This window comes from Suncus etruscus, chromosome 6, assembly GCF_024139225.1.
Source record: "Suncus etruscus isolate mSunEtr1 chromosome 6, mSunEtr1.pri.cur, whole genome shotgun sequence".
Classification (NCBI taxonomy): domain Eukaryota; kingdom Metazoa; phylum Chordata; class Mammalia; order Eulipotyphla; family Soricidae; genus Suncus; species Suncus etruscus.
In genome coordinates, this window is record NC_064853.1 from 32,436,451 (window position 1) to 32,463,022 (window position 26,572).

The 26,572-nt window shown below is 43.2% G+C and overlaps 1 protein-coding gene and 1 long non-coding RNA gene across 2 annotated transcripts in view; both read left to right on the forward strand.

Annotated features, from left to right (window-relative positions):
* TESK2 (testis associated actin remodelling kinase 2) overlaps positions 1-26,572 on the forward strand; it is a 138,924-nt gene that overhangs the window by 107,014 nt on the left and 5,338 nt on the right. Inside the window, exons 5-7 of the mRNA XM_049774780.1 lie at positions 16,431-16,577; positions 25,961-26,043; positions 26,278-26,362. Coding sequence (XP_049630737.1) covers positions 16,431-16,577; positions 25,961-26,043; positions 26,278-26,362 — 315 coding nt within the window. The remainder of the gene's footprint in view (positions 1-16,430; positions 16,578-25,960; positions 26,044-26,277; positions 26,363-26,572) is intronic.
* On the forward strand, positions 19,884-20,473 carry LOC126011449 (uncharacterized). Its single transcript, XR_007496761.1, has 3 exons — positions 19,884-19,942; positions 20,055-20,214; positions 20,431-20,473. It is a non-coding gene; the product is annotated as an uncharacterized LOC126011449 (long non-coding RNA).

Sequence of the window (26,572 nt, forward strand, 5' to 3'; positions counted from 1 at the left end):
CTAAGGCAAATGCCCTACCACTTCACTATCTCTCCGGCCCCATTTTTTTTATATTAATAATTTTTATTTTGACCAAAGTGGTTTACAAATCATTCACAGTAGTATTTCAGGTACATAGTGACATTGAATCAGGGGCATTCCCACCACCAATGTTGGAACTTCTATACAGTCCCAAGAAAAGTTTTGTTTGGGGTGGGTGTGGTGGGAGATTGGGTCATACACCACAGTGCTTAGGGCTGACTCCTGTCTCTTTGATCAGTGAGTGGTCATGCCTGCCATTGCTTAGGGGACTTATGTGCTACTAGGGACCATAGATTTGGACTATGGCTACATATAAGGCAAGTGCCTCAACCACTGTACTATCTCTCTGGACAACCTCCCATCCAGTTCTTGAGAAGATTTATAAATAAGTCACTCTCCTCATAATTATGAACCTAGTAGCCTCTCATGATTGTGAGCCTACTTTGAATTAATAGAGCTCTTTTTGAGTGTAGATTAACTCTGACTCTAAAGTTTGATATTTTTTTAAACTTAAGCAACATCATTCACAGGAATTGGGTATAAGTTGATTTTTGAGCATTGTTCCAACTTTTTATTCTATAGCAAAAGTGAAAGGAAAGTAGGTGGTCTCAATATACTTGGCACCCATTTCCACTGCTCAAGGGCATTTCAATGTTCCTTCACCTTACAACTAATCACTGTACTTTCTGTGTTTACTTGCTCTTTATTTTGGTCTTTTCTTGTTATGGTAACTAATGTTTGTTTAGATAGTAAATTCTGAGGTTCGTCATTTCCAACGTGAAATCAGAAGTATTTTATGGTGGTTGTTGTTGCTGCTGCTTGAGACAGGAGAAGGTTTGGGAGAGAGAGAAGGGCAGGGCACGCTTGGCATTGTGATGTCAAGGTTTCACACATGCAAGGCATATATTTTATCATTTAGGCCATATCTCCAGCCCAGCAGTTTTTTTTTCTTTTTTTTTTTTTTTTTGGTTTTTTTGGGCCACACCCTGTGAGGCTCAGGGGTTACTCCTGGCTATACGCTCAGAAGTTGCTCCTGGCTTCTTGGGGGACCATATGGGACGCCGGGGGATCGAACCGCGGTCCGTCCTAGGTTAGCGCAGGCAAGGCAGGCACCTTACCTCCAGCGCCACCGCCCGGCCCCAGTTTTTTTTTCTTAAGTGCTCATTTTAGTTTATTTCACTCTTCATGCCCTGTGCCTATTTCCCACTCAAATAGTTAAGGGGATACTTTCACAAAGGCCTTCACAAAAATACTTTCACAAATGACCTTCAGAAAAAGAAATACTGGATATAACAAAAATTTGTCTGAAGTGGGGGGCTGGAGTGATAGCACAATGGGTAGGGTGTTTGCCTTGCACCAGGTCAATCTGGGTTCCATCCTCGGCATTCCATATGTTCCCCCTGCCAGGAGTGATTTCTGAGCTCAGAGCCAGGAATGATTTCAGAGCTCAGACCCCTGAGCATCACCAGGTGTGGCCCCAAACAAACACACAAAAAATATTGTCTAAAGTTTTCAATCAGCTTTATGTTGCTTAATAATGTTTCACTACAATGTTGACAGAAAAATTAGGGCTAAGGTATGCAATAACCTGATTTTGCTGTACATTGTTTTGCTTAAAACCTCAGTTTTCATGAACCCTATCTATAAGTGAAGACAGACTTATTGTACTTGACACGTAGATGCTTAATAAATGTTTGTTAGAGTAATTAATATCTTATAAAAGTACTGGTACTTAAAAACAGTATTGGCACTTAAGTTTTCTAGAAATGACAGTTCTATTCCTTCATCTTTCTTTTTTTGGGGAGGTGGGATTGAACCCAGGTCATCCATGTTCAAGGCAAATACCCTACCTGCTGTGCTATCACTCTGGCCCCTTATTCTTTTTTTTTTTTTTTTTTTTGATTTTTGGGCCACACCTGGCAGTGCTCAGGGGTTACTCCTGGCTGTCTGCTCAGAAATAGCTCCTGGCAGGCATGGGGGACCATATGGGACACCGGGATTCGAACCAACCACCTTTGGTCCTGGATCGGCTGCTTGCAAGGCAAACGCCGCTGTGCTATCTCTCCGGGCCCATGGCCCCTTATTCTTAAGGTATATTTCTCTTTTTAACTTCTATTAATGAGGACTGGAGAGATAGCATGAAGGTAAAGTGTATGCCTTGCATGCAGAAGGTCAGTGGTTTGAATCCCAGCATTCCATATGGTCCCCGAGCCTGACAGGAGCGATTTCTGAGCAGAGTCAAGAGTAACCTCTGAGCGCTGCTGGGTGTGACACCCCCCCCCAAAACCCCAAACAAACAAACAAATAAAAAAATCTTTTATTAATGAAAGAATTGGTGTTTATGTGTGGAAGTTGGGTCTAGTTAAAAATGGAAATTAAAAAAAAAAAAGGAAATTCAGGTGTAAGTGGTAAGGCATCTGCCTTGCCCATGCTAGCCTAGGACGGACCGCGTTCAATCCCCTGGCGTCCCATATGGTCCCCCAAACCAGGAGTGATTTCTGAGCTCATAGCCAGGAATAACCCCTGAGTGTCACCAGGTGTGACCTCAAAACGAAAAACTCAACCCCCCCTCCAAAAAAAAAGGAAATTCAGCATCCAGAGGTAGGGCATTTGCCTTGAATGCAGCCGACCTAGGAGGAACCCAGTTCGATTCTGGGCATCCCATATTGTCCTCCAACTTGCTAGGTGCGATTTCTGAGTGCAGAACCATGAGTAACCCCTGATCCCCACTGGGTGTGGCCAAAAACCAATCAATCAGTAAAAATATAAATAAATAGTTTAAAAAAATGGAAATTCATGGGCTCGGAGAGATAGCACAGCGGCGTTTGCCTTGCAAGCAGCCGATCCAGGACCAAAGGTGGTTGGTTCGAATCCCGGTGTCCCATATGGTCCCCCGTGCCTGCCAGGAGCTATTTCTGAGCAGACAGCCAGGAGTAACCCCTGAGCACCGCCGGGTGTGGCCCAAAAACCAAAAAAAAAAAAAAAAAAAAAAAAAAAGGAAATTCAGGGGCCGGGAAGGTGGTGCTAGAGGTAAGGTGTCTGCCTTGCAAGCACTAGCATAGGACGGACCATCCCCCGGCGTCCCATATGGTCCCCCCAAGCCAGGGGCGATTTCTGAGCGCATAGTTACTCAGGAGTAACCTCTGAGTGTCAAACGGGTGTGGCCCAAAAACCAAAAAAAAAAAAAAAAAAAAGGAAATTCAAAAACCGCCCCTATTTGTTTAAATGTTTTTTACTTTTAATTCACTTAACAATTACTGCTCAGTTTTCACTGGATACTAGACTTAAAAAGTTGAGAAAAGGGGGCCGGGCGGTGGCGCTAGAGGTAAGGTGCCTACCTTGCCTGCGCTAGCCTTGGACGGACCGAGGTTCCATCCCCTGGCTTCCCATATGGTCCCCCAAGCCAGGAGTGACTTCTGAGCGCATAGCCAGGAGTAACCCCTGAGCGTCACCGGGTGTGGCCCCAAAACAAAACAAAACAAAAAAGTTGAGAAAAATCTGGTATCAGCCTGCTATCAAGGTTATAGTATAGTATGACAATTTAGAAATACGTACAGTAGCTAAAGGTGTACGAAGTATGTAGTGGGAATCAGGAAATGATATTCACAATCAGATATTTGATACTTTGGGGGGAAACAGGCATACTTGGCAGTACCTGAGGCTTATTCCTTGCTCTGAGCTCAGGAATTTCTCCTGTTGGTACCCAGAGGATCATATGTAGTTTTGGGAAATTAAAAGGGATGGCCACATGCAAGGCAAGAGCCTCAACTTCTCTAGCCCTGATCAGAGTTTAGAAGAGAAAGAGAAAGTAAAGCTAAGTAGGGGAAGGGAGAGTGTATGTATTCTGAGTAGTAGCATTTTATATGCAGGCTTTAGATTTTTTAGCCTCTTTGTTTATTTGTTTTGTGTGGGGGGGGGGGGAGTTACACCTGGTTGTGCTCAAGGCTTATTCTGCTGAGGATCATTCTTGGCAGGCTCAGGGAACCATATAAGGTGCTGGATATTGAACCCAGGTGTGCAAGGCAAGTGCCCTACCTACTGTACTATCATTCTGGCCCTGAGGATTATTTTTATTTTTTATTTTTTGGTGGTACTGAGAATTGAACCAGGTCCTCCGTATGCAAAACATGCTTTGTACCAACTGAGTCACATCCTTGGGCCAGGATTCAAATATTCTAAAAAACATATTTTATGTTTCTTTTATCTTTGAATCAGCTTATAACTATTGTCTTTCCATCATGCTGACCCTGGGAAATCTACAGGCCAAACTGTGGCAAATTTGGGCCTCTGCAGATATATGAATATATGCTTGTAGTGACTGTGGAATCTCGAGCTAAGAACAGGAGGCTCCTTTGGAGCACAAACCTCCCACAGGGCGCTCTTGAGATGCCTGTCCCGGAATTACCCAGGGCAGTAACAAAGCTTTCCTTTTTTCTATAAAGCGAGCCAGCAGGATGGGATGTCTACTCGCCTTTGTGTTTGGAGCCAACCAACAAACATACAGTGGCCAGCACAATGGCATTGTTGGGCTACAGTGAAAACTAGGTCGGGGCCTAGGCCCCACTCTGTAGAGGGCCTATCCAAACAACCAAGGTTTGACAAACCAAGGATTTAGCTTTTGGGAAATAATATGGGTTTTTGTTTGTGTGTTCATTTGTTTTGGTTTTTGAAACACACACAGCAGTGCTCGGGGCTTATTCCTGGCTCTATACTCAAGAGTCACTCCTAACAATGTTCAGGGGGTCATTGTAGTATCAGGGATTGAACCCGTGGTTTGCTACATGCAAATCAAAGCCTTAATGTACTATCTCTCTGACCTCCAATATAGCTTTTTGGCATTAACACTGATTTCTGTTGGTTTTCTGACTTACAGGTGGCACATAAAATCCCAGCATCTTTATTCATTGCTGCTCTGATCACTTCAGTTGAAATCTGTTCCATGCTCTTTTACTCATTTTTCTATCATTCAATTGTTAAAGTCTCTCTTTGTATTTTCTTACTATAGCCCACTTTTTTTTTGTCTGTAATGATTAAAGACATTTCGATCACTTCTTATCTGAAATCTTATAATAATACCCTTCAAACCTTCATCTAGCTCCTCCTCTGTCATTCTACCAGAATCTTTCTAGAATGGTTTGGGATTTTTTGTTTTTGTTTTTTGTTTTTTGGACCACACCCTGTGATGCTCAGGGGTTACTCCTGGTTATGTGCTCAGAAATCGCTCCTGGATTAGGGGGACCATATAGGATGCTTGGGATCGAACCCAGGTCCATCCTGGGTCAGCTGCATGTAAGGTAAATGCCCTACCACTGCACTATCGCTCTGGCCCCTAGAATGTTGTTTTGGTTATGAGCTGCCCTAACAGTATCATAGTGTGTGTGACTTACACCAACAGAAACATATTCTCTTACATATCTGAAGACTAGAAGTGCTGGCAGGGCCACACCCTCTCTAAAGACACAGGGTAAGATCCTTCCTTGCCTTTTTCCTGGGGATCTTTGGCTCATAGATGCGTCACTGCTTCTGTCATTATGTGACATTTCCCTGTATACCTGTATCTTCTCTCTGTCTCTCTGTCTCTGTCTCTGTCTCTCTCTCTCTCTCTCTGTCTCTCTCTCTCTCTCTCTCTCTCTCACACACACACACACACACACACACATATAACTGTAGTGCTAAGGGCTTATTTCTGGCTCTATTCTTTTTTTTGGGGGGGGGGCACACCCGTTTGATGCTCAGGGGCTACTCCTGGCTATGCGCTCAGAAGTTGCTCCTGGCTTGGGGGGACCATATGGGACGCCGGGGGATCGAACCTCTGTCCGTCCTACGCTAGCGCTTGCAAGGCAGACACCTTACCTCTAGCACCACCTTACCGGCCCCTCTGGCTCTGTTCTTAGGGATCACTCCTGACAGGCCTCCGAAACCATATAGAGTGTTGAGGCTTAATCCTGGTTCAGCTGTTCATAGGCAAGAATCTTATTCACTGTATTACCTCTCTAGTCCTGTGTATTCTCTTTATATGAGGACATTATTCCTCATATGATTATTCTTCATAAAGGCCCACTCTAGTATAACCTTATTCTAACTTGAATTATATCTCTATAATAGTGTATTCTTATTAATAAGAATAATTAATATTAATTCATAAGTATTATAAGTAAATAAGATCTGTAGGAGCAGATGAGATAGTAAAGTGGATAAGGAAAATGCAAGGCAAAACCTTGCACATAGTTGACCTAGGTTCAATCCCCAGCATCCCATATGGTTGGTTGCTTGAGTTTCTTTTTCTTTGTTTTGTTTTGTTTTTGTTTTTGGGTTATACCCGGCAGTACTCAGGGGTTACTCCTGGCTCTACGCTCAGAAATCACTCCTGGCAGGCTCAGGGGACCATATGGGATGCTGGGATTCGAACCACTGTCCTTCTGCATGTAAGGCAAATGCCCTACCTCCATGCTATCTCTCCAGCCCAAGTTTCACCAGTAGTGACCTGAGCACCTGTGATATTGCCCAAAACTTAAAAAACACTATCTATAATAAGTATAAACAATATTTTTACACTTTTCAGGATTTATTTTGCACTTTTTGTTTGTTTTGTTTTTGTTTTGTCATACCCAGCAGTGCTCAGGACTCAATTCTTTTGTTTGTTACCATATTTTCCGGTGTATAAGACAACCGGGCATATAAGATGACCCCCAAATTTTACAGTTAAAACATAGGTTTAGGCCTATATTCGCTGTAGAAGACAGAACGTTCCTGTGCTGCAACTGTGTGTACCACAGTGAGCCAATCACAACAAGCAAAGGTTCAAAGGTTCTACTGTAATAGACTTCCTCTCTGACTCTGGCCAATCTGAGCAGGCTTTTGACAGTGTAGATTCGGGTCCAGAACATTGTCTAATTTGCATGCCTAAAAAGCCTGCTTGGATTGGCTGAGTTAGAGAGGCCTTCTGAGCAGCCTTGCAGTGACTGGTGCAGGATCGAGTTGGAAAATTCGCTTCATGGCAATATTCAGACGATTTTAGCGGCATATTGAAACGTTTTTCGGGATATACTCGGCATATAAGATGACCCCAGATTTTTGGTTGACTTTTTTTTTTTTTTCATTTCAAAAGTCGTCTTATTTACTACAAAGCAATAGTTATCAAAACAGCATGGTATTGGAATAAGGACAGGTCCTCAGATCAGTGGAATAGGCTTGAATATTCAGAAAATGTTCCCCAGACATACAATCACCTAATTTTCAATAAAGGAGCAGGAAATACTAAATGGAGCAGGGAAAGCCTCTTCAACAAGTGGTGTTGGCACAACTGGATAGCCACTTGCAAAAAATTGAATTTAGACCCCCAGCTAACATCATGTACGAAGGTAAAATCCAAATGGATTAAAGACCTTGATATCAGACCCAAAACCATAAGATATATTGAACAACACATAGGCAAAACACTCCAGGACATTGAGACTACAGGCATCTTCAAGGAGGAAACTGCACTCTCCAAGCAAGTGAAAGCAGAGATTAACAGATGGGAATATATTAAACTGAGAAGCTTCTGCACCTCAAAGGAAATAGTGCCCAGGATACAAGAGCCATCCACTGAGTGGGAGAAACTATTCACCCAATACCCATCAGATAAGGGGCTAATCTCCAAAATATACAAGGCACTGACAGAACTTTACAAGAAAAAAACATCTAATCCCATCAAAAAATGGGGAGAAGAAATGAACAGACACTTTGACAAAGAAGAAATACAAATGGCCAAAAGACACATGAAAAAATGCTCCACATCACTAATCATCAGGGAGATGCAAATCAAAACAATGATGAGATACCACCTCACACCCCAGAGAATGGCACACATCACAAAGAACGAGAATAAACAGTGTTGGCGGGGATGTGGAGAGAAAGGAACTCTTATACACTGCTGGTGGGAATGCCGTCTAGTTCAACCTTTATGGAAAGCAATATGGAGATTCCTCCAAAAACTGGAAATCGAGCTCCCATACGATCCAGCTATACCACTCCTAGGAATATACCCTAGGAACATAAAAATACAATACAAAAACTCCTTCATTACACCTATATTCATTGCAGCACTATTTACCATAGCAAGACTATGGAAACAGCCAAGATGCCCTTCAACAGACGAATGGCTAAAGAAACTGTGGTACATATACACTCTTGCATTACATAATTAAGGATGGGGCTGGATGGCGGTGGATGGCGATGGATTTCTTTCTGCCATCCCAGGCCATGTGGTTCCGCATCCCCATTTAGCCAGCGGGTTCCAGGCCCAGGTAATCGGCGTAATCACTCACTCACAGGCAGGCGTCAGGAAGCGACAACTTTATTCATGCCCTATCCACTACATGTGTGTGGCCTACTCATAACCTTTCAAGCATTCAGCCATTCTTGGCTAGCCCTGCATCTTAACTCACTTCAGCCATCTTCAGGGCCAAAGGAAACGGCCAAAAAGGGCCGAATTCCCTCAGTTCCAGCCTTATCTAACTTTTCCAAGACCCCTCCCAGGAATGGGAGGGTCTTGCAGGTAAGGTTACACCTAATATTCAGTTCCAAGACCCCTCCCAGAAATGGGTGGGTCTCAGGTACACTACAATACACAATGGAATATTATGCAGCTGTCAGGAGAGATGAAGTTATGAAATTTTCCTATACATGGATGTACACGGAATCTATTATGCTGAGTGAAATAAGTCAGAGAGAGAGAAAAACGCAGAATGGTCTCACTCATCTATGGGTTTTAAGAAAAATGAAAGACATTCTTGCAATAATAATTTTCAGACACAAAAGAGAAAAGAGCTGGAAGTTCCAGCTCACCTCAGGAAGCTCACCACAAATAGTGATGAGTTTAGTTAGAGAAATAACTACATTTTGAACTGTCCTAATAATGAGAATGTATGAGGGAAATGGAGAGCCTGTTTAGAGTACAGGCGGGGGTCGGGTGGGGAGGAGGGAAACTTGGGACATTGGTGATGGGAATGTTGCACTGGTGATGGGGGTGTTCTTTACATGACTGAAACCCAAACACAATCATGTATGTAATCAAGGTGTTTAAATAAAAAAATAAAAAAAATGGTTAGTATAATTTCAATCTTCAAGTGTCAACAAGTTTTTAGTATTTGTTTTATGTCTCAGCACATGATCTGTCCTTGAAAAAGTTCAGAGTGCACTTGAAAATAAATGTAAATCTTGCTGTTTGAAAAAAAAAAAAGTCGTCTTATATGCTGGAAAATACGGTACTCTGAAATTTTTCAAACTCCTCAAAATCAGTTGCCGGTATTTTCTTCTCTCTTCTTTTCTTCATTTTTTGCATCCCATATGGTCCCCTGAGTACCACCAGGAGTCATTCCTCAATGCAGAGCCAGAAGTTGCTCCAGCAAACAAAAAGAAAATAATTGTGAAATGATGAAGCAAGATTTTTTTGTTTGGTTTTTGGCCACATCCAGTGATGCTCAGAGCTTACTTCTGTTTTGTGCTTAGGGAATCACTCCCAATGGTGCTCAGAACCATATGGGGTGCCAAGGATCAATCCTGAAGTGTCGGTGTGCAAGGCAAATGCCTTATCCCTAAGCGCCCTATCTCTAATTCCATTTTTTTAGTAAGATATATTTTGGAGGGGCCAGAGCGATATTGGTGCAGCAATAGGGCATTTACCTTGCATGCAGCTGATCCAGGACAGACCTTGGTTTGATCCCATATAGTCCCCCAAGCGAGGAGTAATTTCTGAGCACATAGCTAGGAGTAACCCCTGAGCATCACTGGGTGTGGCCCCAAACCCAAAAACCAAAAAAAAAACAAAAAAGATATATTTTGGAGGAGGATATTCTAGGAGGTATGAGGGAGAGGGAGAGGGAGAAGGAGAGGGAGAGAGAGAGGGAGACGGAGAGGGAGAGGGAGAGAGAGGGAGAGGGGGAGAGAGAGAGAGAGAGAGAGAGAGAAGTTACACACCCAGAGCTTGTGACTCTAGAAAGGAATATGCCATTTTTGCTGATTTATATGTATTTTATTTTATTGTATTATTATTATTATTATTATTATTATTATTTGGTTTTTGGGTCACACCCGGCAGCACTCAAGGGTTATTCCTGGCTCTATGTTCAGAAATCGCCCCTGGCAGGCACAGGGGACCATATGGGATGCCGGGATTCAAACCACCGTCCTTCTGCATGAAAGGCAAATGCCTTACCTCCATGCTATATCTCTGGCTATTTGTATTTTATAATTCGGAGCCTCTGAAGAGGTCAGGAGGCCTATAGGGTCCTTCCAGAGTTGCTTAGCCAACTGAGCAGGTAATTCACTGCCAGGTACTGAGATGCTGCTGCTTGGGCACTGTGGGATTATCTGGGCCAGACAGTGGTGCCAGGTATACCAGGGCTACACCCAGTGATACTCGGGGGTGCTAATGATCAGACTCAGGCCTCCTACATTCAAAACTTATATTGTGTTCCTGTTACAAATTCTTAGTAGGATTTTTCTTTTTAATTTTTGGGCCACATCCAGTGACGCTCAGAGTTACTCCTGGCTATGTGCCCAGAAATTGGTCCTGGCTTGGGGACCACATGGGAAGCCAGGAAATCGAACTGAGGTCTGTCCTGGATCAGCCACATGCAAGGCAAATGCCCTGCTGCTGTGCCATTGCTCCAACCCTGGCTTTTTTTTTTTTTTTTTTTTTTTGCTTTTTGGGCCATACCCGGTGACGCTCAGGAGTTACTCCTGGCTATGCACTCAAAAATTGCTCCTGGCTTGGAGGATCATATGGGATGCCAGGGGATTGAACCATGGTCTGTCCTAGGTTAACACATGCAAGGCAAATGCCCTACCACTTGCACCACTGCTCCAGCCCCTGGCATATGGTTTTTGGGTTACACCCGGCAGTGCTCAGGGGTTACTCCTGGCTCTATGCTCAGAAATCGCTCCTAGCAGGCTTGGGAGACCATATGGGATGCCGGGATTCGAACTTCTGTCCTTCTGCATACAAGACAGATGCCTTACCTCTATGCTATCTCTCCGGCCCTTGGCATATGGTTTTTTAAACATAATATTGCTGAGTTACTAATACATATTTATTGAATGCTTTTTGGGAAAGGGGTTTAAAGATATTTTGTGGCATTAGTCTCAATAAAATTTATAAAAAAAACTTAAACACTTAAAAAAAATAAAAATTAATTTAAAAATAAAAAAATATATTTTTTGGAATGTGATTTGGGCTGTTCTGGTTCTGCGCTCATTAGAGATTATTGGCCTTGCTTAGGAGACCATCTGCATTGCTGGGAATTGAATGTAAGGTAGCTGCAAGCAAGATGGGTGCCTTAATTACTGTGCCATCTCTGTCTTAGTAGTGGCTATTACTTAATGAATTTATTATTAAACAAATTACAGAAAGGGTATTGTAATATTTTATTAGACTGAGAGGCAAAGATAGTTAGGGAATCACCATTGAGATGTATTGAAGCTACCTGTAATTCATTTGATTTGTTGATGTATGTTTTTCTCAACTTGAAAATTTAAAAAAGAATTAAGGAGATCACAATAGAGCCCACGTGGTAAAGCACCTTCCCAGCATGTACAGGGCCCTGACTTTAATCCTGAAAACTGCATGGCCCTGTTTTGAAAAGAGTTTTGAACTAACCTTTTCTTCCTATTTAATATATGGCCAATGCTTTAGGTGGATTTGTTCAGAGGATGTACCAAATGAGCCTGTAACCCCAGAATTATTTGTTGGGAAGTGAATGTCCCAATTAATGGGCACACAAAGTAAATAGCCACTTCAAAATCTTCCTTTTGGCAAGTCTCAAACTTTCTTCATATATGCAAAGGTTTTCTTTTTTTCTAGATATGCACTCAGGTATTAGTCTTGGCAGGCTCAGGATATCATATGGAATGCTGGGGATTGAGTCCAGGTTAGCTGCATCCAAGTACTATCACTTTGGTCCCATGCATAAGTTTTTTTTAAGAATAAGAAATTGGGGGTTGGAGTGGTGGCACAGCAGTAGGGTGTTTGCCTTGCACGTGGTTGACCTAGGACAGACCGTGGTTTGATCTCCTGGTGTCCCATATGGTCCCCCAAGCCAGGAGCGATTTCTGAGCACATAGCCAGGAGTAACCCTTGAGTGTCACTGGGTGTGCCCTCCCCCCCAAAAAAGAATAAGAAGTTGTTGGGGCCAGAGCAATAATAGCACAGTAGGTAGGGCATTTGCCTTGCATGCAGCCTGCTAGGTGCAATCCCCATTACCCCCATATGGTTCCCTGGGCCTGCCAGGAGTAATTTCTTTCTTTTTCTTTTTGGGGGAGGCACACCTGACAACGCTCAGGGGTTATTTCTGGCTCTGTACTGAGAAATCGCTCTTGGCAGGCTTAGGGGACCATATGGGATGCTGGGGATCGAACCTGGGTCAGTTTGCATGCAAGGCAAATGCCCCACCACTGTGCTATTATCTCTTTGGCACCCCCAGGAGTAATTTCTAAGTGTAGAGCCAGGTAAGCACTACACTGGTGCACTACCAGGTGTGGCCCAAAACAAAACAAAAAGAAAAAAAGAAAAAGAACAAGAAGTTGTTTTCAAGGACACCAAGACTTATTAGCCCACCGGTGTATTAACTAAAGAAAAGAGAAATGATTATAACATAAATTCCATTTGGTTTCTGTCTCTGGTCCTATTTTATACTTTTTCTGCTTTGGGAAAACCAGAACCTAGGAGCCAACTGTGACTGACCCCTCATTTGCCTCTCCTTTCTCCTCTGCTCAACTCTCTGATTTGGTCTTTCTCAGCTTCAGAAGCAAGACTGAGCTGAGTAAACATGTATTTTTGTGAACCTGGCTGGAGAAGTGAGGCTCAACTAATGTGTACAGCTACCTGACCCTTGGCTTGAAAGCTGAGTGACTCCTGAAGGCAGGCCTTCTGTATCAAATCACCACTTGCCTCTTCACAGCTTTCTCTTTTTGTTTTTGGCTCCTACCTAGCTGTGCTCTGGTGTTACTCTGGCCCTGCATTCAGGGATCACTCCTGGTACTTGAGGTACGACTATATGTAATGTTGGGGATTAAAACCCAGGTCAGCCATGTGCAAAGCCCTACCCACTGTGTTAATGCTCTCAGCCCTCTTCACAGCTTTTTGGCTTGGTCAGAGCCCATAGTGTCTTATGTTAGCTTCATTGCTTCCAGGTAGTATACATATAGTTTATAAGCTCAGTTCCTTTATAGTAAATAGATACCTTAAATTTCAACCTAGGGTAAACTGAACAAATCAAGAGGCCAAGATGTGCTAAGGCCATCATTATGCCTCCTTGTGCATTTCCAAAGATGGATTATCAAGTAGGATAAAGCAGATCAACAGGTTTTCCTTTTGAGAAGTCAGGTATAATTTTAGCTTTCCTCCCTGCCCAGCCAAAGCTGTCCACCTCATCCAGGGATCTGAAGTGCTGCATAGTGCTGCCCCCAACTGGTTCTTAACTGGTACTTCTGTTACCACCTCAGAAAATTTCAGATAACGTGGCTGAGTACCACTCAAAGTTTTTCCCCTAAGCATCTTAATATATTTATTTTAGATTCTCATGATAACATTGTAAATTACATGGATCAAGAATTGTGCCTAATTTATAGGTGATAAAATTAAATTATTAGTATGTCATCCAAATTTAAGTGATTATAAAAAGGCAGAATTGGGGTTGAAAAGATAGCATGGAGATAGAATGTTTGCCTTGCATGCAGAAGGACAGTGGTTCAAATCCTGGCATCCCATGTGGTCCCCCAAGCCTGCCAGGAACAATTTCTGAGCACAGAGCCAGGCATATAACCCCTGAGCGCTGCCAGATGTGACCCCCCACACACACACACACAAAAAGAAGGCAGAATTGTAGGACCAGGGGAACTATTAAGTTGAAGCAAAAATTCTGCATGTAAGAGGCCTGAGTTCTATCCCAATGCTACATGATCTCCCCAGTACCATTGGGAGAGACCTCTCAACATCAAGTGGGGAGTAGCGCCCAAGCATCATTGGGAAAAGAGAGAGAGGGGAAAAGAAGGGAAGGGAAGGGAAGGGAAATAAAGGGAAGAAAAGAAAGAGAGAAAGAGAAAGAAGGGGCCTGAGAGATAGCATGGAGGTAGGGCATTTGTCTTGCATGCAGAAGGACAGTGGTTCAAATCCCGGCATCCCATATGGTCCCCTGAGCCTGCCAGGAGCAATTTCGGAGCATAGAGGCAGGAGTAATCCCTGAGCGCTGGTGGGTGTGACTCAAAAAAAAAAAAAAGAAAAGAAAAGAAAAAGAAAAAGAAAGAAAAATAAAAAGAAAAGGAAAAAAGGAAGAGAAAAGAAAAGAAAAAGAACCAGAATTGTATTAAATTTCAGATTGCTTTGTTTTCTGTCCCATTACATTCTTTAGTCCTTGATAAATTTAGGGTCTCTGCTTTTCTTCCCCAAATAACTAAACTTAATTTTAATTTTAGAGAATTTTGTCTTTTTGTCTTCCTTGGAGGAAAGAGGAAGAATATAGTACATCTTTAACTTTTTTTTTTAATTTTTATTGTGGTCAAAGTGAAATACAAATCTTTCACAGTAAAATTTAAGGCACATAGTGACAATGAATGAGGTTTATTAATACCACCATTGTTGTCCTCCTCCCTCCACCCCTGTTCCCAGCATTCATCCCATAGCTCCCTCCTTTACCCCCCGTAATGCTAGTGAAACTCTTCCCCACTTGTACAGCTTGTTGTAGATTGGGTATGGATTCTGTTGTTGTTGATTTTGGATTTAGTGTTTAATTCTGATTTTTTTTTTTTTTGGTTTTTCGGGTCACACCCGTTTGATGCTCAGGGGTTACTCCTGGCTAAGCGCTCAGAAATTGCCCCTGGCTTGGGGGGACCATATGGGACACCAGGGGATCAAACTGCAGTCGCGATCTTTCCTTGGCTAGCACTTGCAAGGCAGACACCTTACCTCTAGCGCCACCTCGCCAGCCCCTAATTCTGATACTTTTTTATTTCCACCAAATGATCAGATGACTGTCTGATCTTGGTATCAAATTATGAGGCTGATAAAAGAGATCTTTAAGGTTTAAATCAGTTCATTAGGGCCAGAGTGATAGCACAGTGGTAGGGTATTTGCCTTGCACGTGGCTGATCCAGGACGGACCTCGGTTAGATCCTTGGCATCCCATATGGTCCCCAAAGCCATTAGCAATTTCTGAGTGTATAGCGAGGAGTAACCCCTGAGAGATACTGGGTGTGGCCCAAAAACAAACAAACAAAAAAAAGTTCATTAACCTAATAGGCAAAAAATGTTAATAAATGCAGCTGTGAGGAATGTGTGCCTCTCACTCTACAGTAATGCTGTGGTAAAGAGCACAGATCTGGAGCCAGAATGCCTGGACTTGAGCCCTGAATCCCTTGCTTAATAATTGGGCAAACTTGAAGAAGTTGCTTAACTTCTACATGTCCTTTGTACTAAATTTCATCTCTTACTTCCTACCAGTTCCCCCAAATGCTGCTGGGAACAACTACACCATACGGGAAATGCCTCTAAGCACCACTAAGTGTGACCTTCACCCCCATGCCCTTCCACAAATTAGCTATTATATTATATATTATATATATATTATATTATATATTATATAAAGAATATTATATTATATATATATTATATATTATATATATTATATATTATATTATATAATATAATATTTATATATATATTTATATATATATTTATATATATAAATATTATATATTATATATATCAATAATTATGTGCCAGAGACAGATCCTGAACATAGGCCCCCTTAACACTGCAGGCATGAAACAAAGGAAAGCAAACATATAAAAACAGAAAACAAAACAAAACAATCCTCAGGTATGTAGGAATGATAAACAGCTAGATTTCTAGGAAGAGGACATCTTCATAGCTTTATCTCAGGTTTTACTCTCAGGTCTTTTTGATTTTGTTTTGTTTTGTTTTTGAGCCACATTCGGTGGTCAGGAGTTACTTCTGCTGGATCTGCTGTCAGAAATTATTCCTGGTGGTGCTGAGTGTAGGGTAGGGTGTGGGGGGGTAGCATATGGGATTCCAGGGATTGAAACCAAGTCAGTCATGTCTAAGACAAACACCGTACTATACTATTGCTCCAGCCCCCTCTTACTCTAGTCTTAACCACTTGCCAGTAACTTCCTAGTTGCATAATCAATGGGCACCTTGCATAATTATCTTACTTGATCTGCAAGTGATAATTGGTCACTTCTTTAATAGATTATGCTCTCCTCAAATGCAAAGTATGCAGTTTTTACCATATATAGAATAAGCCTTAACTTTGAAAAAGCATTATCTCTAGTTTGCTCTCAAGTAGTGTCAACTGCCAGGCCAAAACACTCCTGATAAATTACAGCTGGATATTCTTTCTGTTTTTCAGTATATGGACTCTGGAAACCTGGAACAGTTGCTAGACAGTAACCAGCATTTACCCTGGACTGTGAGGGTGAAATTGGCCTATGACATAGCAGTGGGCCTCCGCTATCTTCATTTGAAAGGTATTTTCCATCGGGACCTCACATCTAAGGTATGAATACTTTCCTTTCATGTCTCCATAGTCTCAAGAAAGCAGTGTCAATGTACCATAGATAATGAGCTTAGAAATGATGACTATCGGGGCTGGAGAGATAGCATGGAGGTAAGGCGTTTGCCTTTCATGCAAGAGGTCATCGGTTCGAATCCCAGCGTCCCATATGGTCCCCCGTGCCTGCCAGGAGCAATTTCTGAGCATGGAGCCAGGAGTAACCCCTGAGCACTGCCGGGTGTGACCCAAAACCACAAAAAAAAAAAAAAAAAAAAAAAAAAAAAAAAGAAATGATGACTATCTCATAGCCTTAACATTTAATCACAGAGGATATGGCTTTTTGCTTTGAATAGTGAGTCCTTAGAAAGCTGCCCTTAGGGGCCGGGCGGTGGCGCTAAAGGTAAGGTGCCTGCCTTGCCTGCGCTAACCTTGGACGGACCGCGGTTCGATCCCCCGGTGTCCCATATGGTCCCCCAAGCCAGGAGCAACTTCTGAGCACATAGCCAGGAGTAACCCCTGAGCGTTACTGGGTGTGGCCCAAAAACCAAAAAAAAAAAAAAAAAAAGAAAGCTGCCCTTAGCTCACAGTAGGTGTCTTTCAGTATTAAGCAAGGTCAGTTAGATATCTTAAGAACCTTCATGTGGGGTTGGAAAGATAGCATGAAGGTAAGGTGTTTGCTTGCATGCAGAAGGTCAGTGGTTCGAATCCCGGCATCCCATATGGTCCCTGAGCCTGCCAGAAGCAATTTCTGAGCATAGAGCCAGGAGTAACCCCTGACCGCTGCCGGGTGTGACACCCCTCCAAAAAAAAAAAAAAAGGAAAAAGAAAAAGAACCTTCTTGCATTACTTCAGTTTTCTAGATGTGTCTTGTAGTAAGAGAGGCAAAGAGCCTTTTGCCCTGTAGAAGTGAGAGTAGTTGAAGCAATGTGGGAACCATCTTTTAGTACTTCCTCTTGTGTCTTCTGGGAAGTAGCTCTTAACCAAGAAGCAACTCAGTGATTATAAGTACCTGAATACAAGGTTTAAAGGTTTTAATGTTCTGATCCATTTTCTGTGTGATTGAGCTTCTGCCATCCTGCCAGTCTCTCTCTGGAATTAGCTGGTCTCTTTTGTCTTGCTGTTCAAATTGCTGTGTGACCAGGTTAGAAAAAAGTTCCTTTATTTTTATTTTATTTTCAGGGTTGAACTGAAGTGTTTATTGGGAGAGGGAGTTTTGGGTTACTCCTGGCTCTGCAATCCAAAAACTGCTCCTGGCAGGCACAGGGATCATATGGGATGCCAGGACTTGAATCACCGTCTGTCCTGGATTGCCTACATGCAAGGCAAATGCCCTACCACTGTGCTAACTCTCCGGCCCCTGAACTGAAGTGTTTAAGGAAATAAGAAAGTAGCAAAGATAGTCCTATAAGTGCAGGGGGCAGGGTTCAACCTGAAATTTGCTTTTGGAGGAAGTGCACCATGCTAAAAAGCAGGTAAATGAGGGCCGAGTAGCCTAGGACATCACTCTGATAAGGTATTTTTGGTTTTTGGTTTTGATTTTGGAGCCACAACTAGTGATGCCCATGGGGTTACTCCTAGTTCTACACTCAGGAATTACTCCTGGCAGTGCTTGAAGGATCATAGGGGATGTCAGGGTTTAACTGGGGCCAGCTATGTGCAAGGCTTACTCACTGCTCTGTTGCTCTAGCCTACTCTGACAAGGTTTATATAAATACCGTGCTATCATTGATAGGCAAACTATAAACACGTTTCACTTCTGTCCAAGGGTTTCTTCTGGTGAAGTGGATATATATATAGAAATTATATATCTGTTGTCATTTTCCTTCCCCACCCTCAACAGACATATACAGAGAGAGCGAGAGTGAGAGTGAGAGAGAGAGAGAGAGCGAGAGCGAGCGAGAGCGAGAGCGAGAGAGTGAGAGAGAGAGCGAGAGAGAGAGAGAGAGAGAGAGAGAGAGAGAGAGAGAGAGAGAGAGAGCAAGCTTCTCTAAAGGCAGAAGGAGATCCCCAGTACATCCCATATGAAAGTAGGAAAGCGCACTTTGCAAGAGGAGATGCTGATGACGTGTGTGAATGGGGCAGCAACACATATGTTTGAATCTTCTTTATTCCTGGCTGTTGCTTATAAAGGGTTTTTCCCAAACTGTCAGGTTATAGCTTTCTACTTAGGTAAGAGTCCATTGATAGGGTTGCCAAGGGAAAGGGAAGTTGATGGTCTCTTTGGCCTTCCTTTCCTGGCCTTTGTACCTGCTGGAGCTTCTCTTATCAGGCTTTAGTTCCTATAAAATAAGGTGGGTCCTGACAGCCTTAGTGCTAGTGATAAATTAACTTCTTCAAATTCCATCTCTTGATTTTACTATGTCCCAAGAGCTTTTAATTACATCCCAAGAACTCATTACCATGTGGCACCCTTCCCTATCTACTAGACCACTTCAACCAAAGCAAACCTTTCTGCACTTGTGCACTAGTAATGACAGTGACCTAATACTAAGCTGTGATATGGCTTAAGTGGTCATGGTTTAGGGATTGAGTATTATTCCTGGCATCATATGCCTTGTGTGTCCCCACTATTAGGCAAAGCACTACCAGGAGTGCTCCCTCCCTGGCCCCATCCCCAAATGAAAAGCCCTGAGGGAGAAATAAGAAGGGTAAAGGCATGGAGTTGGGCTTTGATGTTTTCAAATTACTTCTTTATTGGCAACAATGGGCCAGAGTTTGATTCCTTTGAGGTCAATAAAATGCTTCTTGGACTAGAGAAATAGCTCAAAGATCTGGAGTTTGCATACTGGAGTTTGATCCCTAGTATCAAGGGTCCCTCCCCTGAGCAGTGCCACATATGGTCCAAAAACAGACAAAAAATGTTTTTCTTATATTTTGGTAGCAAGTTGTGAAGTGTCCTTTTTTTTGGTTTTTGGGCCACACCTGGTGACACTCAGGGGTTACTTCTGGCTATGCTCTCAGAAGTCGCTCCTGGCTTGGGGGACCATATGGGACACCGGGGGATCGAACCGTGGTCCATCCAAGGCTAGCGCAGGCAAGGCAGGCACCTTACCTCTAGCGCCACTGCCCGGCCCCGTAAAGTGTCCTTTATCTGCCTCATCATCTGCAATGTAATAATCATAGTATTTGGTGGTTCTGTTGTACTTACGTTTTCACAGGCATACAAGTTTCTTGTGTGTACTTTACTTTTTAGCACCTAACCTAGCATAGAGCCAGTGGGAGGAGGGACTTTCTGACCTTGTTTTATAAATTAATTAACTGGGGACTAGAGCAATAACATAGCGGGTAGAGTGTTTGCCTTGCACGTGGCTGACCCAGGATGGACCTGGATTTGATACCTGGCATCCCATGCATTACGCCTTTCAGGAGTTGATACCTGGCATCCCATGCATTACGCCTTTCAGGAGTTGATACCTGGCATCCCATGCATTACGCCTTTCAGGAGTTGATACCTGGCATCCCATGCATTACGCCTTTCAGGAGTAATTTCTGAGCACAGTCAGGAATAACCCCTGAGCACTTCTAGGTGTGGCCCCCAAATCAAAAATAAATAAATAAAATAATTAATTTGGGGAAGAGTCACACTCAGTGGTGCTTAAAGCTGACTAATGTGCTTAGGGTCACTGTTGGTTGTACTCGGGTTTATTTGCTTGTGTGTGTGTGTGTGTGTGTGTGTGTGTGTGTGTGGTTTTTGGGTCACACCCCACTGTGCTAAAGGGAAACTCCTGGCTCCATGCTCAGAAATTGCTCCTGGCAGGCACGGGAACCATATGGGAAGCCGGATTCGAACTGATGGCCTTCTGCATGAATGGCAAACGCCTTACCTCCATGCTATCTCTCCGGCCCCTGTACTCAGGTTTATAAGGAGTGCTAGGGATAGAACCTAGATCAGCTGCCTGCATGACAAGAGTCTTGCCTTCTCTATGTGATCTCTTTTTCTCCAGCTTCCTTTTTCCTCTTTTATAGATAATGTATTTGTTCACAAAGGCCAGAATATTCCTAGAAAGCTGAGCTTTTGAGTCTATATGAGTGTTAGTCCCATCTTTCCAAATGACAGTGAAGTTGTTTTAGGATAGCTGAGGAACTGCTCCCAGGTGTTAACTCAGTTCTGAAGAAAATGTGTTGGCTTCTAGAAATATAGCTATGACTGCCCCTGTGATTCTTTTTTCTACTCAGTCCCCACAATAGAAAGTAGAATGTGTTATTTGTGTATGCATTTGACATATGCTGTTGATAGAAGCTAATATGCTTCGGTTGCTGACCACATCCACATAACAAAATTTTGCTAAACTCTTCTGACATCTGTGTTAGGTTAAAGATATGATGACAAATAGAATCATTCATTGCCCTTGAAGAGGTTAATATGTAGTCATTCTGCTGCAGTGTGTTATATCATAAAGGGCAAAATGGAATGGAAGTCTGGGAACGCTATGCTTGAGCTGCAGGAAAAGGTTACTTCTTGCCTCAGGGACTTCTGATGGGGCCTCTTTTAAGAGCTGTTTCCTTGCCTTGTCACAGAGAATACCTCATTCAAAAGCTATCTTCCTTCTTTATGCATCAGAAATCTTGCATCCCAGACAACTTGAAGCTGTTGCTTTCAGATATTCAGAGAGGTCTGAGCTTCATATTTTGATCTCTTTAGCCACACAGTCTATACTGGGGCTTTTTCCAAGATAGTGAGAAATACAAGTTTCTAGATACCATTGAAAGATAGGGACTGAGGTGCCAAAGGAGAGGTTCATGTATTGCCTGAATGGTGCTGCCTTCTGCAAGAACACTGGCTCCATTATTTCTCCTTAGACTATATTTGTCAAAACAGGGACTTGTCTCCAGCAGAAAGTTTTGTCAACTTTTTCTCTCGTGATGCCAAAAATCATTGTGGGGAGGTGTCTTTACTACTTCTACTTGTATTATATTGTTTTTAAGGTTTTTTGGGGGGAGAGATGGGGTGCCACACCTGATGGTACTTAGGATCTACTCCTAGCTTTGCTCATGGATCAAAGATGGCAGTGTTCTGGGAATCATATGAGGTACCAGGGATCACACCAGGGTCTGTAGCATGCAAGGCAAGTGCCTTACCCTGTATATCTCTAGTCTCTATTTACGTGTGTGTGTGTGTGTGTGTGTGTGTGTGTGTGCGCGCGCGCGCGCGCGCGTAGGATTAGGGCACACCATGGTACTCATGGACTATTCCTGGCTCTGTGTTCAAGAATGATGCCTGGAAGTGGTGTGGGGACTATATATAGTACAAGGAATTAAACAGGGGTCAGCAGGAAGCAAGGCAAGTACCTTAATTCTGTATTAGCTCTTCTGCCACCATTTCTATGTGTAAAAGTGTATATTCACTGTCGTTATACAGTTGGTCTCACTTTATAATTTTAAACTGTAAAAATATTAGCTCTGTTTGCCTGACTGTTTTGAAGAACTGTTGAGATTATTTTTTGTTTGTTTTGTTTTGTTCTATTGAGCCACACTTGGTGGCGCTCCTGGCTCTGTGCTCAGATTATTACTCCTGGTAGGCTTGGGGGATTATATGGGATGCTGGGGGTTGAACCCGGTTCTGTGCAAGGCGAATGCTTGACCTTCTGTACTATCTCTCCAGCCCTTGGGGATTTTGTTTTGTGAGGAGTGTTTTATTTTTATTATTTTATTTTTGGATCACACCCAGAAATACTCTGTGCACAAGGATCACTCCTGGTTGTGCTACACAAAATATAGTGGATACCAGGGATTCAACCCCAGTTGGCTATATGCAGGGCAAGTGCCCTACCCACTGTACTCTTCTCCTATGTGTGGTGTGGGCTTGTTTTTGGTTTTGTTTTCTCTTGGGGGACCAATCTGGTGGTGCTCAAAGATTACTATTAGGCTCTGCACTCATGAATTACTCCTGAAGTTACATGTAGTACTATATAGGATGTCAGAAATTGAACCCACATCAACTATGTGTAAAGCAAGTCTCTCTACTAGCTGTACTAGTCACTACACACACACACACACACACGTACACAGTGTATTTTTAAAAGGCATATTCAATCCTCATTATGAATTTCAGAACTTTTCATTATCCCAGAAAAGAAACCTTGACTCCCCTCTCCCTTCAGCTCTTGGCAAACACTGATCTATTTTTGGTTTCTATGGATTTGCTTATTCTGGACAGTCCATATAAATGGAAGCATACAATATGTCATTGTTGGTTTTTAAATAGAGAAGTAACAGATTTGCATTTTATGAAGACTGTACTGGCAGGAATGAGGAAGGTGCGTTACAGAGATCTAGCCTGAGAACTCAGAGACCATTTAGAAGAGTATTGCACTGTTCAAGACAGGAATGAGGAGAATCTGAACTGAGAAGTAGGAGGGGAGAATAGGAAAGGATATATATGAAAAACATCCTGGTTTTGTTTTTGTTTCTTTGGGGGGAGGCCACACCAAGCTATGTTCAGTGATCACTCCTGGCTATGCACTCAGAAATTTCTCCTGGAAATGCTCCAAGGATGCTGGGAATTAAACTTGGGTTGGCTGTGTACAAATAAGGACCAACCTTCTGTCAAAATATGAACTATGGGATGGATCCCAATTTCTAGCTTAGCCAACTGGATAGAAAATTAAATCACCAGAGCTGGAGCGATAGTACAGTGGGTAGGGCACTTGCCTTGCATGCAACCAACCTGGCTTCGATTCCCACAATTCCATATGGTCCACCAGCACTGCCAGGATTGATTATTTAGTGCAGAAGTTGCACGTGATCTAAGCCCTGATCATCCCTTTCTTAGCTGATTCTCAGTTGTTTAGAAAAGCTATTATGAAGCCACTTATTCCTAGGTGTGTAGTCTACAGTGATTAAATAATCATTCACCACGAAGTTGAAATGGAATCCAAATAGCGTTGACACAAGCAGTGCCCTGTGCCATGTTCTGTTCCTTTTCAGCTATTCCCAAGTGAACTTAACAGGGTTGTGTCTGAGGACTAAAAGAAAATAATAGACTTAAAAGACTAAAACTTGGTGCCGGAGTGATAGCACAGTAGTAAGGCATTTGCTTTGCATGCTGCCAACACAGGACGAACCCCAGTTCGAATCCTGGCATCCCATATAGTCATCCCTTGAGCTGAGCCTGCTAGGGGTGATTTCTGAGCACAGAGCCAGAGTAACCCCTGAGTGCTCTGGGTGTGACCCAAAAACAAAAAAAAAACTAAAACCTGAGGCCGGAGTGATAGTACAGAGTGTAGGGCATTTGCCTTGCATGCAGCAGACCAGGGCTTCATTCCTGGCATCCCATGTGGCCCCACAAATTTGCAAGGAATAATTTCTGTGTGCAGAGCCAGGAGTAATCCCTGGGTGCTACCAGGTATGGCCCAAAACCAAAAAAGACTGAAATTTGGAGGGGGAAGGTAACATTGTACAGCAGGTAAAATACTTGCCCTGCATTTGGCTGACACAGGTTGATTCCCACCATCCCATATATTCACTTGAGCACCTACAGGAGTGAGCCCTGACCATTGAGCTAGGCATAAGCCCTGAATACCTCTCAGCATAGCCCCAAAATTCAGTCTGACCCCTGCTTCCCCCCCAAATAAAAGACTGAACTTTGGATACGGGAGCCTGAATTGTTGGTGAAAGAGGAAGAGGGGAGAAAATAGGTGATAGATCTCTGCTGCCATGGCATCACAGTCAGTGCCCTCTTAGTCTGGGCCTTGGCCGTCTAACAGGCTAGCTGGCCTAGCATCTAATTTCTCAGCCAGAGGTGTAGGGGAACTAAGCCAACACTGCTTGGTAGGTGGGCCAAGACCAGGACAAGTACAAGGACGGGTCCTACTTAGAAGTCACTCAATGGCTGGGATCTCAGTAAAGTAGATATGAAGAAATTACAGGCTTCTTGATTTCAGGGAGAGAGAATATGGCAACCATATCCAATCCAGAGTTAGGGACTGATTTGTAATGATGGTGCGTAAGCAGAAGGTGACTTGGCAAAGCCCTTGCAACTTGATACTGAGGCTGTGAGGGAGAACTGGCTTAGGTCAGATAGGGCCTTGCTGGCCCCAGAAATTTCCTTGTAAGCCAAGGATCCCTACAGTCTGCTTCCCCTGGGAAGAGGGGTGGTAAAGTGCCACCTAGACTGAAGGACTATTTTGAATATGCAATTACTTGGGGAGAGCAAGTTGCTGCTTTGTATTTATTTACGAGTCACTTCAGTTTACTTTCTCTGAGGACAGAGAAGTTGTCCAGCAAGCATGTCCTGAATATCTGCCATGAATTGAGTACCCTGAGGAAAGATGACCCAAATTCGAATTTGGTCCTCTCCTCAGAAGCTCTTGGCTTCTCTGCTAGACTGAAAGATGAAGTAGAGGGCCCGGAGAGATAGCACAGCGGCGTTTGCCTTGCAAGCAGCCGATCCAGGACCAAAGGAGTTGGTTCGAATACCGGTGTCCCATATGGTACTCCGTGCCTGCCAGGAGCTATTTCTGAGCAGACAGCCAGGAGTAACCCCTGAGCATCGCCGGGTGTGGCCCCCCCCCAAAAAAAAAGAAAGATGAAGTAGAGGAGTTAAAGGAGTTGAGATGAGAAATGAAGGTAAAAATTAGAGAGGTTAGCTGAACAGTAGTTTGCCATAAAGACGTTTGCTGAGATTTAAAAAAAAAAAAAAGGAATCAGGAAAACAATCCAAATCAAACAGTATTTGCAAAGGCACAGTCTTTAAGAAGAGGCTCAGAATTTCATAGTTGGCACTGTTGGGAGAATCCTTACCCACAGCCCCAAGAGGAGCCAGGAATAGCTCCTGATCGATCCCTTCCAGGTCTGGCACCAAAACAAAATGGAAACAACTTGTCTGTGACAAATTTGGAAGATGTGCACGAGTTCAAGAAGAGATGTGTGTCAACTGATTAGATAGTTCATAGACTTAATGCCAAAGAGGAGTTTGATTGTGATTCTATGAATAGTAAAAGTTAATATGGGCAGGACTGGGCACTTGACCTATGCTGACATTGGTCAGGAGCTGATTTTTGGATTTTTGGGTCTTCGCATGCTACAGAAAGAAGGGAAATCTGTAGGCTGACTATTCATTACTAGATAGATAGCCTACTGCGTAAGAAGCTTCAAGAGGACAAGAGTTTCTGTTCATTGAGATCATCTCTGGCACTTAGAAATATGTCCAATATATAAAAAGCAAAGGTAAATATTTGTGTTTGAAGCATGAGATAAATTACAGGATAGCAACCAAGAACTAGGCCTAATTCATTCCATATGACTGTCAGTGTCCAAGTCTTACACTGGGGTCAGCTCAAGAGTAGGTTCATCAAGGAGCAGAGAACAACATTCCCTGTGGCACAGTGGTAGGGGTAGATGATAGCTACTTTTTCTGAGTTACATTATCTTCTTCGGCAACCCAGAACTGCCTGATAAAGAAGGATGAAAATGGTTATTCCGCCGTGGTAGCTGACTTTGGCCTGGCTGAGAAGATCCCTGATGTCAGGTGGGTAGCCTTTATGGGTATTAACGGGTCATAGCAGACTCTGAGGCACAGAAAGCATCAGCTTTCTGCCAAGTGGTCAGGAGCTGGTAATAGTTCAGCTCCAGCTCCCCAATTTTGACCAGACCTAATTTGTGCTTGTTTCAGTGGTGGTGGGGGAGAGAAATTATCAGTACCAAATAGCTCATAGAACCAGTGTTAGTGGCCAGCTCATTTTTCGTATAATCCACTCCACAGCATGAGGAATGAGAAGCTGGCTGTTGTGGGCTCACCCTTCTGGATGGCACCGGAGGTTCTCCGAGATGAACCCTACAATGAGAAGGTGAGTCTGGCTTTCAACACCTTGGGTTCTTAGAACGCACATTTAACAGTAAGTGTCCATGATGATGGGGCTGGAGCGATAATATAGAGATAGGGCATTTGCCTTGCACAAAGATGACCCAGGATTGACCTGGGTTCGACCCCTGGAATCCCATATGGTCCTCCAAGCCTTCCAGAGCCAGGAATAACCCCTAGGCACTTCTGGTTGTGC